Here is an 18,826-nt window from a genome sequence, read left to right on the forward strand (position 1 = left end):
TGCAAGGAAAATTATATTCACCTGAAGTGCTGGTCCTGCTTCATCAGGTGTTGTTGTCAGCCATATCTTTCCACCAGCACCGTACCATCCTCCAGTCCAACCAGCTGTGGGATGTTGACCCCTGTCACAGTGCTGTCCTTCACAACACCAGCAATCTCAGACAAAGTGTTCACTCTGGTCTTTCTGAAGCGCTGCTTGATGAGGCCGAAGCACCAGTAGGGGGCAAACTTTGTGTGGCCTGTGATCAGGAAGTGAAGGTCCAGACTGTGGTGGAGCTTGTGCATGGTCCACCAGGTACAGTACCAGAGCACAAACGTGTTCTGGGTTTGGCCACTGCAGTTGTGAGGGGTTAAAAAGTCAATGGGACCAGGCTACATAGGGTCAGAAGGATAGTAGATGGGACCTGGCTACATAGGGTCAGAAGGATAGTAGATGGGACCTGGGTCAGAAGGATAGTAGATGGACCTGGCTACATAGGGTCAGAAGGATAGTAGATGGGACCTGGCTACATAGGGTCAGAAGGATAGTAGATGGGACCTGGGTCAGAAGGATAGTAGATGGACCTGGCTACATAGGGTCAGAAGGATAGTAGATGGGACCTGGCTACATAGGGTCAGAAGGTTAGTAGATGGACCTGGGTCAGAAGGATAGTAGATGGTACCTGGGTCAGAAGGATAGTAGATGGTACCTGGGTCAGAAGGATAGTAGATGGGACCTGGCTACATAGAGTCAGAAGGATAGTAGATGGGAGCTGGCTACATAGTGTCAGGAGGATAGTAGATGGGACCTGGCTACATAGGGACAGAAGGATAGTAGATGGACCTGGCTACAGGGTCAGAAGGATAGTAGATGGACCTGGCTACATAGGGTCAGAAGGATAGTAGATGGGACCTGGCTACATAGGGTCAGAAGGATAGTAGATGGACCTGGCTACATAGGGTAAGAAGGATAGTAGATGGACCTGGGTCAGAAGGTTAGTAGATGGACCTGGCTACATAGGGTCAGAAGGTTAGTAGATGGACCTGGCTACATAGGGTCAGAAGGATAGTAGATGGGACCTGGCTACATAGGGTCAGGAGGATAGTAGTTGGGACCTGGCTACATAGGCTCAGAAGGATAGTAGATGGGACCTGCCTACATCGGGTCAGGAGGATAGTAGATGGACCTGCCTACATCGGGTCAGGAGGATAGTAGATGGACCTGCCTACATAGGGTCAGGAGGATAGTAGTTGGGACCTGGCTACATAGGCTCAGAAGGATAGTAGATGGGACCTGCCTACATCGGGTCAGGAGGATAGTAGATGGACCTGCCTACATCGGGTCAGGAGGATAGTAGATGGACCTGCCTACATCGGGTCAGGAGGATAGTAGATGGGACCTGCCTACATCAGGTCAGGAGGATAGTAGATGGACCTACCTACATCGGGTCAGGAGGATAGTAGATGGACCTGCCTACATCAGGTCAGGAGGATAGTAGATGGACCTGCCTACATCGGGTCAGGAGGATAGTAGATGGACCTGCCTACATCGGGTCAGGAGGATAGTAGATGGACCTGCCTACATCGGGTCAGAAGGATAGTAGATGGACCTGCCTACATCGGGTCAGGAGGATAGTAGATGGGACCTGGCTACATCGGGTCAGGAGGATAGTAGATGGACCTGCCTACATCGGGTCAGGAGGATAGTAGATGGACCTGCCTACATCGGGTCAGGAGGATAGTAGATGGACCTGCCTACATCGGGTCAGGAGGATAGTAGATGGACCTGCCTACATCGGGTCAGGAGGATAGTAGATGGACCTGCCTACATCGGGTCAGGAGGATAGTAGATGGGACCTGGCTACATCGGGTCAGGAGGATAGTAGATGGGACCTGGCTACATCGGGTCAGGAGGATAGTAGATGGGACCTGGCTACATCGGGTCAGGAGGATAGTAGATGGACCTGCCTACATCGGGTCAGGAGGATAGTAGATGGACCTGCCTACATCGGGTCAGAAGGATAGTAGATGGGACCTGGCTACATCGGATCAGGAGGATAGTAGATGGACCTGCCTACATCGGGTCAGGAGGATAGTAGATGGGACCTGGCTACATCGGGTCAGGAGGATAGTAGATGGACCTGCCTACATAGGGTCAGGAGGATAGTAGATGGACCTGCCTACATCGGGTCAGGAGGATAGTAGATGGACCTGCCTACATCGGGTCAGGAGGATAGTAGATGGACCTGCCTACATCGGGTCAGGAGGATAGTAGATGGGACCTGGCTACATCGGGTCAGAAGGATAGTAGATGGGACCTGGCTACATCGGGTCAGGAGGATAGTAGATGGACCTGCCTACATCGGGTCAGAAGGATAGTAGATGGGACCTGGCTACATCGGGTCAGGAGGATAGTAGATGGGACCTGGCTACATCGGGTCAGGAGGATAGTAGATGGGACCTGGCTACATCGGGTCAGGAGGATAGTAGATGGACCTGCCTACATCGGGTCAGAAGGATAGTAGATGGGACCTGCCTACATCGGGTCAGGAGGATAGTAGATGGACCTGCCTACATCGGGTCAGGAGGATAGTAGATGGACCTGCCTACATCGGGTCAGAAGGATAGTAGATGGGACCTGCCTACATCGGGTCAGGAGGATAGTAGATGGGACCTGGCTATCAGGAGGATAGTAGATGGACCTGCCTACATCGGGTCAGGAGGATAGTAGATGGACCTGCCTACATCGGGTCAGGAGGATAGTAGATGGACCTGCCTACATCGGGTCAGGAGGATAGTAGATGGACCTGCCTACATCGGGTCAGGAGGATAGTAGATGGACCTGCCTACATCGGGTCAGGAGGATAGTAGATGGACCTGCCTACATCGGGTCAGGAGGATAGTAGATGGACCTGCCTACATCGGGTCAGGAGGATAGTAGATGGACCTGCCTACATCGGGTCAGGAGGATAGTAGATGGACCTGCCTACATCGGGTCAGAAGGATAGTAGATGGGACCTGGCTACATCGGGTCAGGAGGATAGTAGATGGGACCTGGCTACATCGGGTCAGGAGGATAGTAGATGGGACCTGGCTACATCGGGTCAGGAGGATAGTAGATGGACCTGCCTACATCGGGTCAGAAGGATAGTAGATGGGACCTGCCTACATCGGGTCAGGAGGATAGTAGATGGACCTGCCTACATCGGGTCAGGAGGATAGTAGATGGACCTGCCTACATCGGGTCAGAAGGATAGTAGATGGGACCTGCCTACATCGGGTCAGGAGGATAGTAGATGGGACCTGGCTATCAGGAGGATAGTAGATGGACCTGCCTACATCGGGTCAGGAGGATAGTAGATGGACCTGCCTACATCGGGTCAGGAGGATAGTAGATGGACCTGCCTACATCGGGTCAGGAGGATAGTAGATGGACCTGCCTACATCGGGTCAGGAGGATAGTAGATGGACCTGCCTACATCGGGTCAGGAGGATAGGATAGTAGTTGGACCTGCCTACATCGGGTCGGGAGGATAGTAGATGGGACCTGGCTACATCGGGTCAGGAGGATAGTAGATGGACCTGGCTACATCGGGTCAGGAGGATAGTAGATGGACCTGCCTACATCGGGTCAGGAGGATAGTAGATGGACCTGCCTACATCGGGTCAGGAGGATAGTAGATGGACCTGCCTACATCGGGTCAGGAGGATAGTAGATGGACCTGCCTACATCGGGTCAGGAGGATAGTAGATGGACCTGCCTACATCGGGTCAGGAGGATAGTAGATGGACCTGCCTACATCGGGTCAGGAGGATAGTAGATGGACCTACCTACATCGGGTCAGGAGGATAGTAGATGGACCTGCCTACATCGGGTCAGGAGGATAGTAGATGGACCTGCCTACATCGGGTCAGGAGGATAGTAGATGGACCTGCCTACATCGGGTCAGGAGGATAGTAGATGGACCTGCCTACATCGGGTCAGGAGGATAGTAGATGGACCTGCCTACATCGGGTCAGGAGGATAGTAGATGGACCTGCCTACATCGGGTCAGGAGGATAGTAGATGGACCTGCCTACATCGGGTCAGGAGGATAGTAGATGGACCTGCCTACATCGGGTCAGGAGGATAGTAGATGGACCTGCCTACATCGGGTCAGGAGGATAGTAGTTGGACCTGCCTACATCGGGTCAGGAGGATAGTAGATGGGACCTGGCTACATCGGGTCAGGAGGATAGTAGATGGGACCTGGCCTACATCGGGTCAGGAGGATAGTAGATGGACCTGCCTACATCGGGTCAGGAGGATAGTAGATGGACCTGCCTACATCGGGTCAGGAGGATAGTAGATGGACCTGCCTACATCGGGTCAGGAGGATAGTAGATGGACCTGCCTACATCGGGTCAGGAGGATAGTAGATGGACCTGCCTACATCGGGTCAGGAGGATAGTAGATGGACCTGCCTACATCGGGTCAGGAGGATAGTAGATGGACCTGCCTACATCGGGTCAGGAGGATAGTAGATGGACCTGCCTACATCGGGTCAGGAGGATAGTAGATGGACCTGCCTACATCGGGTCAGGAGGATAGTAGATGGACCTGCCTACATCGGGTCAGGAGGATAGTAGATGGACCTGCCTACATCGGGTCAGGAGGATAGTAGATGGACCTGCCTACATCGGGTCAGGAGGATAGTAGATGGACCTGCCTACATCGGGTCAGGAGGATAGTAGATGGACCTGCCTACATCGGGTCAGGAGGATAGTAGATGGGACCTGGCTACATCGGGTCAGGAGGATAGTAGATGGGACCTGGCTACATCGGGTCAGGAGGATAGTAGATGGACCTGCCTACATCGGGTCAGGAGGATAGTAGATGGACCTGCCTACATCGGGTCAGGAGGATAGTAGATGGACCTGCCTACATCGGGTCAGGAGGATAGTAGATGGACCTGCCTACATCGGGTCAGGAGGATAGTAGATGGACCTGCCTACATCGGGTCAGGAGGATAGTAGATGGACCTGCCTACATCGGGTCAGGAGGATAGTAGATGGACCTGCCTACATCGGGTCAGGAGGATAGTAGATGGACCTGCCTACATCGGGTCAGGAGGATAGTAGATGGACCTGCTACATCGGGTCAGGAGGATAGTAGATGGACCTGCCTACATCGGGTCAGGAGGATAGTAGATGGACCTGCCTACATCGGGTCAGGAGGATAGTAGATGGACCTGCCTACATCGGGTCAGGAGGATAGTAGATGGACCTGCCTACATCGGGTCAGGAGGATAGTAGATGGACCTGCCTACATCGGGTCAGGAGGATAGTAGATGGACCTGCCTACATCGGGTCAGGAGGATAGTAGATGGACCTGCCTACATCGGGTCAGGAGGATAGTAGATGGACCTGCCTACATCGGGTCAGGAGGATAGTAGATGGACCTGCCTACATCGGGTCAGGAGGATAGTAGATGGACCTGCCTACATCGGGTCAGGAGGATAGTAGATGGACCTGCCTACATCGGGTCAGGAGGATAGTAGATGGACCTGCCTACATCGGGTCAGGAGGATAGTAGATGGACCTGCCTACATCGGGTCAGGAGGATAGTAGATGGACCTGCCTACATCGGGTCAGGAGGATAGTAGATGGACCTGCCTACATCGGGTCAGGAGGATAGTAGATGGACCTGCCTACATCGGGTCAGGAGGATAGTAGATGGACCTGCCTACATCGGGTCAGGAGGATAGTAGATGGACCTGCCTACATCGGGTCAGGAGGATAGTAGATGGACCTGCCTACATCGGGTCAGGAGGATAGTAGATGGACCTGCCTACATCGGGTCAGGAGGATAGTAGATGGACCTGCCTACATCGGGTCAGGAGGATAGTAGATGGACCTGCCTACATCGGGTCAGGAGGATAGTAGATGGACCTGCCTACATCGGGTCAGGAGGATAGTAGATGGACCTGCCTACATCGGGTCAGGAGGATAGTAGATGGACCTGCCTACATCGGGTCAGGAGGATAGTAGATGGACCTGCCTACATCGGGTCAGGAGGATAGTAGATGGACCTCTCTACATCGGGTCAGGAGGATAGTAGATGGACCTGCCTACATCGGGTCAGGAGGATAGTAGATGGACCTGCCTACATCGGGTCAGGAGGATAGTAGATGGACCTGCCTACATCGGGTCAGGAGGATAGTAGATGGACCTGCCTACATCGGGTCAGGAGGATAGTAGATGGGCCTGGCTACATCGGGTCAGGAGGATAGTAGATGGGCCTGGCTACATCGGGTCAGGAGGATAGTAGATGGACCTGCCTACATCGGGTCAGGAGGATAGTAGATGGACCTGCCTACATCGGGTCAGGAGGATAGTAGATGGACCTGCCTACATCGGGTCAGGAGGATAGTAGATGGACCTGCCTACATCGGGTCAGGAGGATAGTAGATGGACCTGCCTACATCGGGTCAGGAGGATAGTAGATGGACCTGCCTACATCGGGTCAGGAGGATAGTAGATGGACCTGCCTACATCGGGTCAGGAGGATAGTAGATGGACCTGCCTACATCGGGTCAGGAGGATAGTAGATGGACCTGCCTACATCGGGTCAGGAGGATAGTAGATGGACCTGCCTACATCGGGTCAGGAGGATAGTAGATGGACCTGCCTACATCGGGTCAGGAGGATAGTAGATGGACCTGCCTACATCGGGTCAGGAGGATAGTAGATGGACCTGCCTACATCGGGTCAGGAGGATAGTAGATGGGACCCTGCTACATAGGGTCAGGAGGATAGTAGATGGACCTGCCTACATCGGGTCAGGAGGATAGTAGATGGACCTGCCTACATCGGGTCAGGAGGATAGTAGATGGACCTGCCTACATCGGGTCAGGAGGATAGTAGATGGACCTGCCTACATCGGGTCAGGAGGATAGTAGATGGACCTGCCTACATCGGGTCAGGAGGATAGTAGATGGACCTGCCTACATCGGGTCAGGAGGATAGTAGATGGACCTGCCTACATCGGGTCAGGAGGATAGTAGATGGACCTGCCTACATCGGGTCAGGAGGATAGTAGATGGACCTGCCTACATCGGGTCAGGAGGATAGTAGATGGGACCCTGCTACATAGGGTCAGGAGGATAGTAGATGGACCTGCCTACATAGGGTCAGGAGGATAGTAGATGGACCTGCCTACATCGGGTCAGGAGGATAGTAGATGGACCTGCCTACATCGGGTCAGGAGGATAGTAGATGGACCTGCCTACATCGGGTCAGGAGGATAGTAGATGGACCTGCCTACATCGGGTCAGGAGGATAGTAGATGGGACCCTGCTACATTGGGTCAGGAGGATAGTAGATGGGACCTGAGGTTCACTTACCTACAAATGTGCAGAGCAGCAGCACTGCAAACATAAACAATGTTGGGAACTGGAAGTTAAAATGACAACACACAGCCCCACTACACGTACCTCTGGAAAATACAGAAATAATGGGAGATCAATGAAAGTAGTGCCAATCATGTTGGAGGTCAATTAAATCGTTAAAATGTGTTTACGCTTTACATACCAAGCGTTGTCATCGATTCCTTGTAGAGACGCCACACTGCTGCCTTTGTCACATGGGATGGCATCAGCTTTCCTCCAAAGTGTTTGTGTCCTGGTAATACTATTGCATTATCTTCTGCGTAGTTGTTGAAGTTCACCGCTCGCTGCATGTCCTCATGCTTCAGTGTAACCTGTTCTTGTTTGGGCTCTCTTTCTGATGGGAGGTATTAGACCATTCTCCTTGTGTGAGGAGAGACAGGTGTGTTCTACAGGTCTTTCTGATGGGAGGTATTAGACCATTCTCCTTGTATATGACTGGTGAGGAGAGACAGGTGTGTTCTACAGGTCTTTCTGATGGGAGGCATTAGACCATTCTCCTTGTATATGACTGGTGAGGAGAGACAGGTGTGTTCTACAGGTCTTTCTGATGGGAGGTATTAGACCATTCTCCTTGTATATGACTGGTGAGGAGAGACAGGTGTGTTCTACAGGTCTTTCTGATGGGAGGCATTAGACCATTCTCCTTGTATATGACTGGTGAGGAGAGACAGGTGTGTTCTACAGGTCTTTCTGATGGGAGGCATTAGACCATTCTCCTTGTGTGACTGGTGGAGGGGAGTCAGGCGTGTTCTACTGATGCTGATAGACAAAATCCAGATACAAATATTTTGGCTTATTATACAGTAGATAGCCGTAATCACCATCAGACACACTTGGCTAACTTGATGAGTCGTGTAATCATCTGTTCAGACATACTACCTAAACAGTGAACCTTAATCCTAATCCATAGAGTACTAGCAATTCAAACCGATTGTCATAGCTAGCTAAAGTTAGTCTACATTAGGCTATAACTAGCAATGTGAAATGGCATTCTGAGATGACATTACTACACACAGATCATAAACGTATTGTTAGCTAGCGAGCCAGCCATCTAACGTCAGCTAGCTGGCTAACATTAAACTTTAATTGGCGATAAAAACAACTTTGGCAAAATTTGAAATGCATAATATCTGAAACTATAGCTAGACTCTTACCCGTATGCAGTTGAAGTCGGAAGTTTACATACACTAAGTTGACTGTGCCTTTTAAACAGCTTGGAAAATTCCAGAAAATGTCATGGCTTTAGAAGCTTCTGATAGGCGAATTAACATCATTTGAGTCAATTGGAGGTGTACCTGTGGATGTATTTCAAGGCCTACCTTCAAACTCAGTGCCTCTTTGCTTGACATCATGGGAAAATCAAAATAAATCTGCCAAGACCTCAGAATAGAAATTGTAGACCTCCACGAGTCTGGTTCATCTTTGGGATCAATTTCCAAACGCCTGAAGTTACCACGTTCACCTGTACAAACAATAGTATGCAAGTATAAACACCATGGGACCATGCAGCCGTCATACCGCTCAGGATGGAGATGCATTCTGTCTACTAGAGATGAACGTACCTTGGTGCGAAAAGTGCGAATCAATCTCAGAACAACAGCAAAGGACCTTGGAAACAGTACAAGAGTATCTATATCCACAGTCAAATGAGTCCTATATCAACATAACCTGAAAGGCCGCTCAGCAAGGAAGAAGCCACTGCTCCAAAACCGCCATAAAAGCCAGACTACGGTTTGCAACTGCACATGGGGACAAAGATTGTACTTTTTGGAGAAATGTCCTCTGGTCTGATGAAACAAAAATAGAACTGTTTGGCCATAATGACCATTGTTATGTTTGGAGGAAAAAGGGGGAGGCTTGTAAAATGAAGAACACCATCCCAACTGTGAAGCACGGGGGTGGCAGCATCATGGAGGTGCTTTGTTGCAGTAGGGTCTGGTGCACTTCACAAAATAGATGGCATCATGAGGCAGGAAAATTATGTGGATATATTGAAGCAACATCTCAAGACATCAGTCAGGAAGTTAATGCTTGGTCGCAAATGGGTCTTCCAAATGGAAAATGACACCAAGCATGCTTCCAAAGTTGTGGCAAAATGGCTTAAGGACCAGAAAGTCAAGGTATATGAGTGGCCATCACAAAGCCCTGACCTTTAAATCCTATAGAAAATGTGTGGGCAGAACTGAAATAGCGTGTGCGAGCAAGGAGGCCTACATACCTGACTCAGTTACACCAATCCAAACTCATCGCTTGGCATGTTCAGCCCACTCATTGTCTCAGCTAATCATGGCTAGTGGAAAGGTTGCTGACTTTTTCTGTGGCTTAACCAACTAAGCTCGTAATTTATAATTTTATTCGTATTTACAGATGGCATAAACCAGTATTAAGGCACATGAAAGTTCACATGTTCGAGAAGGTATTTCTGCAAAAAAAACGTATTATACAAAAATAAAATACTTCCACGTTCAAACCGCCCTCCTACCGCTAGGCTACCTGCCGCCCTCAACAATATTCTATTACCGCTAGGCTACCTGCCTCCCTCCTACCGCTAGGCTACCTGCCTCCCTCCTACCGCTAGGCTACCTGCCACCCTCAACAATATTCTATTACCGCTAGGCTACCTGCCTCCCTCCTACCGCTAGGCTACCTGCCGCCCTCAACAATATTCTATTACCGCTAGGCTACCTGCCTCCCTCCTACCGCTAGGCTACCTGCCTCCCTCCTACCGCTAGGCTACCTGCCGCCCTCAACAATATTCTATTACCGCTAGGCTACCTGCCTCCCTCCTACCGCTAGGCTACCTGCCGCCCTCAACAATGTTCTATTACCGCTAGGCTACCTGCCTCCCTCCTACCGCTAGGCTACCTGCCTCCCTCCTACCGCTAGGCTACCTGCCGCCCTCAACAATATTCTATTACTGCTAGGCTACCTGCCGCCTTCAACAATGTTCTATTACCGCTAGGCTACCTGCCTCCCTCCTACCGCTAGGCTACCTGCCGCCTTCAACAATGTTCTATTACCGCTAGGCTACCTGCCTCCCTCTTACCTCTAGGCTACCTGCCGCCCTCTTACCGCTAGGCTACCTGCCGCCCTCTTACCTCTAGGCTACCTGCTTCCCTCTTACCGCTAGGCTACCTGCCTCCCTCTTACCTCTAGGCTACCTGCCTCCCTTTTACCGCTAGGCTACCTGCCTCCCTTTTACCGCTAGGCTACCTGCCGCCCTCTTACCGCGAGGCTACCTGCTGCCCTCTTACCGCGAGGCTACCTGCCGCCCTCTTACCGCTAGGCTACCTGCCTCCCTCTTACCGCTAGGCTACCTGCCTCCCTCTTACCGCTAGGCTACCTGCCGCCCTCTTACCGCTAGTCTACCTGCCGCCCTCTTACCGCTAGGCTACCTGCCGCCCTCTTACCGCTAGGCTACCTGCCGCCCTCCTACCGCTAGGCTACCTGCCGCCCTCAACAATATTCTATTACTGCTAGGCTACCTACCGCCTTCAATATTCTATTGTTATCTGATGTTGTGCTTGGCTGATATTCTGCTCGGCTCTGTTTGTCCTAGGGGGCGTTCCATCCGTCGACCCATGTGTACACCCAGATAGACGTGAAGAGGGTTATCGCCCACGCCAGACTCAGAGGCATCAGGGTCCTGGCTGAATTTGACTCCCCGGGACACACCCAGTCATGGGGCAAAGGTAACACACACACCCTCAGTCATGGGGCAAAGGTAACACACACACACACACCCTCAGTCATGGGGCAAAGGTAACACACACACACACACACCCTCAGTCATGGGGCAAAGGTAACACACACACACCCTCAGTCATGGGCAAAGGTACACACACACACACACACACCCTCAGTCATGGGGCAAAGGTAACACACACACACACACACCCTCAGTCATGGGCAAAGGTATACACACACACACACAACCTCAGTCATGGGGCAAAGGTAACACACACACACACACCCTCAGTCATGGGGCAAAGGTAACACACACACACACACCCTCAGTCATGGGGCAAAGGTAACACACACACACACCCTCAGTCATGGGGCAAAGGTAACACACACACACACCCTCAGTCATGGGGCAAAGGTAACACACACACACACCCTCAGTCATGGGGCAAAGGTAACACACACACACACACCCTCAGTCATGGGGCAAAGGTAACACACACACACACACACACACACACACACCCTCAGTCATGGGGCAAAGGTAACACACACACACACCCTCAGTCATGGGGCAAAGGTAACACACACACAGACACACAGACACAGACACACACACACACACACCCTCAGTCATGGGGCAAAGGTAACACACACACACACACCCTCAGTCATGGGGCAAAGGTAACACACACACACCCAGTCATGGACTCTGCTTCTTTTAAAAAAATTGTTTATTTATTTCACCTTTATTTAACCAGGTAGGCTAGTTGAGAACACCTTTATTTAACCAGGTAGGCTAGTTGAGAACACCTTTATTTAACCAGGTAGGCTAGTTGAGAACAAGTTCTCATTTACAACTGTGACCTGACCAAGATAACGAAAGCAGTTCGACACAAACAACAACACAGAGTTACACATGGAGTAAACAATAAACAAGTCAATAAAAGAGAGTCTATATACATTGTGTGCAAAGGCATGAGGAGGTAGGAGAATGATTACAATTTAGCAGATTAACACTGGAGTGATAAATGATCAGATGGTCATGTACAGGTAGAGATATTGGTGTGCAAAAGAGCAGAAAAGTAAATAAATAAAAACAGTATGGGGATGAGGTAGGTAAAATTGGGTGGGCTATTTACCGATGGACTATGAATTGCTAACTAGATTCATAACATCTTAGGTTCTATGACAGAGGTTATAATGTCTTATATAGCCGTTATAAAGGTTTATGACTGCACTCCCCAGGACAGCCCAGTCTCCTGACCCATCTCTCCCCACCCATAACCCCCTAACCCCTCTCTCCCCAGGACAGCCCAGTCTCCTGACCCATCTCTCCCCACCCATAACCCCCTAACCCCTCTCTCCCCAGGACAGCCCAGTCTCCTGACCCATCTCTCCCCACCCATAACCCCCTGACCCCTCTCTCCCAGGACAGCCCAGTCTCCTGACCCATCTCTCCCCACCCATAACTCCCTGACCCCTCTCTCCCAGGACAGCCGGTCTCCTGACCCCTCTCTCCCAGGACAGCCCGGTCTCCTGACCCCTTTCTCCTCAGGACAGCCCGGTCTCCTGACCCCTTTCTCCTCAGGACAGCCCGGTCTCCTGACCCCTTTCTCCTCAGGACAGCCCGGTCTCCTGACCCCTTTCTCCTCAGGACAGCCCGGTCTCCTGACCCCTTTCTCCTCAGGACAGCCCGGTCTCCTGACCCCTTTCTCCTCAGGACAGCCCGGTCCCCTGACCCCTTTCTCCTCAGGACAGCCCAGTCTCCTGACCCCTTTCTCCTCAGGACAGCCCAGTCTCCTGACCCCTTTCTCCTCAGGACAGCCCAGTCTCCTGACCCCTTTCTCCTCAGGACAGCCCAGTCTCCTGACCCCTTTCTCCTCAGGACAGCCCAGTCTCCTGACCCCTTTCTCCTCAAGACAGCCCAGTCTCCTGACCCCTTTCTCCCCAAGCCATAACTCCCTGGCCCCTCTCTCCCAGGACAGCCCAGTCTCCTGAACCCTCTCTCCTCAGGATAGCCCAGTCTCCTGAACCCTCTCTCCTCAGGATAGCCCAGTCTCCTGAACCCTCTCTCCTCAGGATAGCCCAGTCTCCTGAACCCTCTCTCCTCAGGATAGCCCAGTCTCCTGAACCCTCTCTCCTCAGGATAGCCCAGTCTCCTGACCCCTCTCTCCCCAGGACAGCCCGGTCTCCTGACCACTCTCTCCCCAGGACAGCCCGGTCTCCTGACCACTCTCTCCCCAGGACAGCCCGGTCTCCTGACCCCCTGCTATAAGGGCACAGTTCCCTCTGGGACTTTTGTACCAGTGAACCCAGCCAACTCCTCCAGCTGCTACAGTAGTTCTAACCAGTGGTGTAAAGTACTTAAGTAAAAATACCCCAAAAAACTACTTTACCACTTTAAAGTATCTGTACTTGACTATTTATATTTTTGACAACTTTTACTTTTACTTCACTACATTCCTAAAGAATATAATTTACTTTTTAATCCATACATTTTCCCTGACACCCAAAAGTACTCGTTACATTTTGGATGCTTAACAGGACAGGAAAATGGTCCAATTCACACACTTACCAAGAGAACATCCTTGGTCGTCCCTACTACCTCTGATCTGGAGGACTCACTAAACAGAGAACATCCCTGGTCGTCCCTACTGCCTCTGATCTGGAGGACTCACTAAACAGAGAACATCCCTGGTCATCCCTACTGCCTCTGATCTGGAGGACTCACTAAACAGAGAACATCCCTGGTCATTGCTACTGCCTCTGATCTGGAGGACTCACTAAACAGAGAACATCCCTGGTCATCCCTACTGCCTCTGATCTGAAGAAAGTCTGGAGGACTCACTAAACAGAGAACATCCCTGGTCATCCCTACTGCCTCTGATCTGGAGGACTCACTAAACAGAGAACATCCCTGGTCATCCCTACTGTCTCTGATCTGGAGGACTCACTAAACACACTTGCTTCGTTTGTAAATTATGTCTGAGTGTTGGACTTGTGCCCTTGGCTTTCTGTAAAAAATATATATATAAAAAAACAACTATAATATGGAGCCATCTTGTTTGCTTAATATAAGGAATTTGAAATGATTTGTACTTTTGATTTAACCTTTCATTTATTTGACTAGGCAAGTCAGTTAAGAACAAATTCTTATTTACAATGAAGGCCTCCTGCGGGGACGGGAGCTGGGATAATTATATATATTTTTTAACTAAAAGTATATTTTAGCAATTACATTTACTTTTGATACATAAGTATATGTTGTTAGGATCTAATCCTCAGAGTAAAACACTCAAAGGACACTATGAAAGCTTAACCAAGTTTATTTTGCCCAGAGGATCGGTACAGCTGCATTAAACAAAACATGTTTCCACCACCAGTATATATATACTCCAATTTAGGCCCTCCTTCTCTCCAATCCTTACATCTATTATGATTCGACAGGATGACGAAGTAATAGGGTAGGTAATAAACCATAATGTCTCCCTTAAGGGGATCTGACCTGACCTCAACCCCTCATTTGCCTAATCCACAGATATCCATCATTATCCCCAATAGCAATCATGTGACTTCCTCCCATCCACCCAACACATTCCAAAGCCATCTGGCTTCAACAGATAACCATTAACTTCTAATGTAAAAACCAGTCTCTATCACCCGTCAGATACTATAGTCTTAAATCTAATATGTCATGTCTCTAGGATAGCAATGTTCCAAGTTTAACCCAGAATCCAACAATTTAAAACCAAATACTTTTTGACTTTTACTGGGTATTTTACTGGGTGACTTTCACTTTTACTTGAGTCATTTTCTAATGAAGTTATCTTTTACTATTTACTCAAGTATGATAACTGGGTACTTTTTCCACCACTTGTTCTAACTAACCATAACCCCCTGACCCCTCTCTCCTCAGGACAGCCCGGTATCCTGACCCATCTCTCCCCACCCATAACACCCTGACCCCTCTCTCCTCAGGACAGCCCGGTATCCTGACCCATCTCTCCCCACCCATAACACCCTGACCCCTCTCTCCTCAGGACAGCCCGGTATCCTGACCCATCTCTCCCCACCCATAACCCCCTGACCCCTCTCTCCTCAGGACAGCCCGGTCTCCTGACCCATCTCTCCCCACCCATAACCCCCTGACCCCTCTCTCCTCAGGACAGCCCGGTCTCCTGACCCATCTCTCCCCACCCATAACACCCTGACCCCTCTCTCCTCAGGACAGCCCGGTCTCCTGACCCCCTGCTATAAAGGCACAGTTCCCTCTGGGACGTTCGGTCCAGTGAACCCAGCCAACTCCTCCAGCTACAAGTTCATGACCCACCTGTTTAAAGAGGTCACCTCAGTGTTTCCTGACTCTTACGTCCATCTGGGAGGGGACGAGGTAGACTTCACCTGCTGGTAGGTTGATGTTAAGGCTATACAAACTTGATTAACTGTTGACATTTTTTTGAATAGTGAAGAAAGTGTGTGTGTGTATATATATATATATATATATATATCAAAAAGTAGTGTATCTCTTGATGCTGTGAGGACATAATTGTTGCTACTGTTCCGTTTGTTTTGTCGAGAGATGTGAAGAGGGTTGTCCGTTACAGTACATCTACTTTGTATGGTCTAACTTCCAATGTGTCAATACACACTGACTATACGAAACATTTGTATTGGTATTTATCAGGGATCACCATTAGTTCATGCCCATGCAGCAGCTACTCTTCCTGTGGTCCAAACACATTGAGGCACTTTCTTTACACATAACACAAAAGATAAAACAGTACATCATGTAACAGTATTACAATACTACACATCTACAATACTAAATGTATTGTACCACCATACCACATTATCAGAATGTACAGTATGTGTGTGTGCTAGCACTTAAGAGCCCTGCTCTTTCCATGACAGACTGACCAGGTGAAAGCTATGATCCCTTATTGATGTCACTTGTTAAATCCACTTCAATCAGTGTAGATGAAGGGGAAGAGACAAGTTAAAGAAGGATTCTTCAGCCTTGAGACAATTGAGACATGGATTGTGTATTTGTGCCATTCAGAGGGTGAATGGGCAAGACTAGATATTTCAGTGCCTTTGAACGGGGTTTGGTAGTAGGTTTTTATTTATTTTTATTTTTTATTTCACCTTTATTTAACCAGGTAGGCTAGTTGAGAACACCTTTATTTAACCAGGTAGGCTAGTTGAGAACACCTTTATTTAACCAGGTAGGCTAGTTGAGAACACCTTTATTTAACCAGGTAGGCTAGTTGAGAACACCTTTATTTAACCAGGTAGGCTAGTTGAGAACACCTTTATTTAACCAGGTAGGCTAGTTGAGAACACCTTTATTTAACCAGGTAGGCTAGTTGAGAACACCTTTATTTAACCAGGTAGGCTAGTTGAGAACACCTTTATTTAACCAGGTAGGCCAGTTGAGAACACCTTTATTTAACCAGGTAGGCTAGTTGAGAACACCTTTATTTAACCAGGTAGGCTAGTTGAGAACACCTTTATTTAACCAGGTAGGCTAGTTGAGAACACCTTTATTTAACCAGGTAGGCTAGTTGAGAACACCTTTATTTAACCAGGTAGGCTAGTTGAGAACACCTTTATTTAACCAGGTAGGCTAGTTGAGAACACCTTTATTTAACCAGGTAGGCTAGTTGAGAACACCTTTATTTAACCAGGTAGGCTAGTTGAGAACACCTTTATTTAACCAGGTAGGCTAGTTGAGAACAAGTTCTCATTTGCAACTGCGACCTGGCCAAGATAAAGCATAGCAGTGTGAGCATACAACAAAGAGTTACACATGGAGTAAACAATTAACAAGTCAATAACACAGTAGAAAACAAAGGGGGGGGTCTATATACAATGTGTGCAAAAGGCATGAGGAGGTAGGCAAATAATTACAATTTTGCAGGTTAACACTGGAGTGATAAAAGAACAGATGGTCATGTACAGGTAGAGATATTGGTGTGCAGAAGAGCAGAAAAGTAAATAAATAAAAACAGTATGGGGATGAGGTAGGTGAAAAGGGTGGGCTATTTACCAATAGACTATGTACAGCTGCAGCGATCGGTTAGCTGCTCAGATAGCTGATGTTTGAAGTTGGTGAGGGAGATAAAAGTCTCCAACTTCAGCGATTTTTGCAATTCGTTCCAGTCACAGGCAGCAGAGTACTGGAACGAAAGGCGGCCAAATGAGGTGTTGGCTTTAGGGATGATCAGTGAGATACACCTGCTGGAGCGCGTGCTACGGATGGGTGTTGCCATCGTGACCAGTGAGCTGAGATAAGGCGGAGCTTTACCTAGCATAGACTTGTAGATGACCTGGAGCCAGGTGCCTTTGAACAGGGTATGGTAGTAGGTGTCTTTGAACGGGGTATGGTAGTGCCAGGCGCACCGGTTTGAGTATCTCAGAACTTGATCAGTCAGCATGGGTATGGTAGTAGGTGCCAGCATTGGAGTCAGCATGGGTATGGTAGTAGGTGCCAGCATTGGAGTCAGCATGGGTATGGTAGTAGGTGCCAGCATTGGAGTCAGCATGGGTATGGTAGTAGGTGCCAGCATTGGAGTCAGCATGGGTATGGTAGTAGGTGCCAGCATTGGAGTCAGCATGGGTATGGTAGTAGGTGCCAGCATTGGAGTCAGCATGGGTATGGTAGTAGGTGCCAGCATTGGAGTCACCATGGGTATGGTAGTAGGTGCCAGCATTGGAGTCAGCATGGGTATGGTAGTAGGTGCCAGCATTGGAGTCAGCATGGGCCTGCATCCCTTTTGAACACTTTGGACACCTTGCTGAGTCCATGCCCCGACACATTGAGGCTGTTCTGAGGGCAGGAATGGGGGGGGGGGTATTCTCGGTGTATGTCCATATAATAAAGCTGCACATTGAATACATGACCGTCAGTGGTACTATAGCTTGAATACATGACCGTCAGTGGTACTATAGCTTGAATACATGACCGTCAGGTGTACTGTAGCTTGAATACATGACCGTCAGTGGTACTATAGCTTGAATACATGACCGTCAGTGGTACTGTAGCTTGAATACATGACCGTCAGTGGTACTGTAGCTTGAATACATGACCGTCAGTGGTACTGTAGCTTGAATACATGACCGTCATTGGTACTGTAGCTTGAATACATGACCGTCAGTGGTACTATAGCTTGAATACATGACCGTCAGTGGTACTATAGCTTGAATACATGACCGTCAGGTGTACTGTAGCTTGAATACATGACCGTCAGTGGTACTATAGCTTGAATACATGACCGTCAGGTGTACTGTAGCTTGAATACATGACCGTCAGTGGTACTGTAGCTTGAATACATGACCGTCAGTGGTACTGTAGCTTGAATACATGACCGTCAGTGGTACTGTAGCTTGAATACATGACCGTCAGTGGTACTATAGCTTGAATACATGACCGTCAGTGGTACTGTAGCTTGAATACATGACCGTCAGTGGTACTATAGCTTGAATACATGACCGTCAGGTGTACTATAGCTTGAATACATGACCGTCAGGTGTACTGTAGCTTGAATACATGACCGTCAGTGGTACTATAGCTTGAATACATGACCGTCAGTGGTACTATAGCTTGAATACATGACCGTCAGTGGTACTATAGCTTGAATACATGACCGTCAGGTGTACTATACTGTAGCTTGAATACATGACCGTCAGTGGTACTATAGCTTGAATACATGACCGTCAGTGGTACTGTAG

General features: G+C 49.2%; 1 protein-coding gene across 3 annotated transcripts in view; it reads left to right on the plus strand.

The window, feature by feature from the left end:
• hexa (hexosaminidase A (alpha polypeptide)) overlaps nucleotides 1–18,826 on the plus strand; it is a 54,252-nt gene that overhangs the window by 18,711 nt on the left and 16,715 nt on the right. For 2 of the 3 annotated variants that reach the window (XM_031801836.1, XM_031801838.1), the window contains 2 exons: nucleotides 10,968–11,100; nucleotides 15,322–15,502. In XM_031801836.1, the coding sequence (XP_031657696.1) occupies nucleotides 10,968–11,100; nucleotides 15,322–15,502 (314 nt within the window). Of the gene's footprint in view, nucleotides 1–10,967; nucleotides 11,101–12,617; nucleotides 13,276–15,321; nucleotides 15,503–18,826 lie in introns of those variants that run through there. The other variant, XM_031801837.1, reaches the window with a different exon arrangement.

Source organism: Oncorhynchus kisutch, linkage group LG22 (assembly GCF_002021735.2).
Source record: "Oncorhynchus kisutch isolate 150728-3 linkage group LG22, Okis_V2, whole genome shotgun sequence".
Taxonomy (NCBI): domain Eukaryota; kingdom Metazoa; phylum Chordata; class Actinopteri; order Salmoniformes; family Salmonidae; genus Oncorhynchus; species Oncorhynchus kisutch.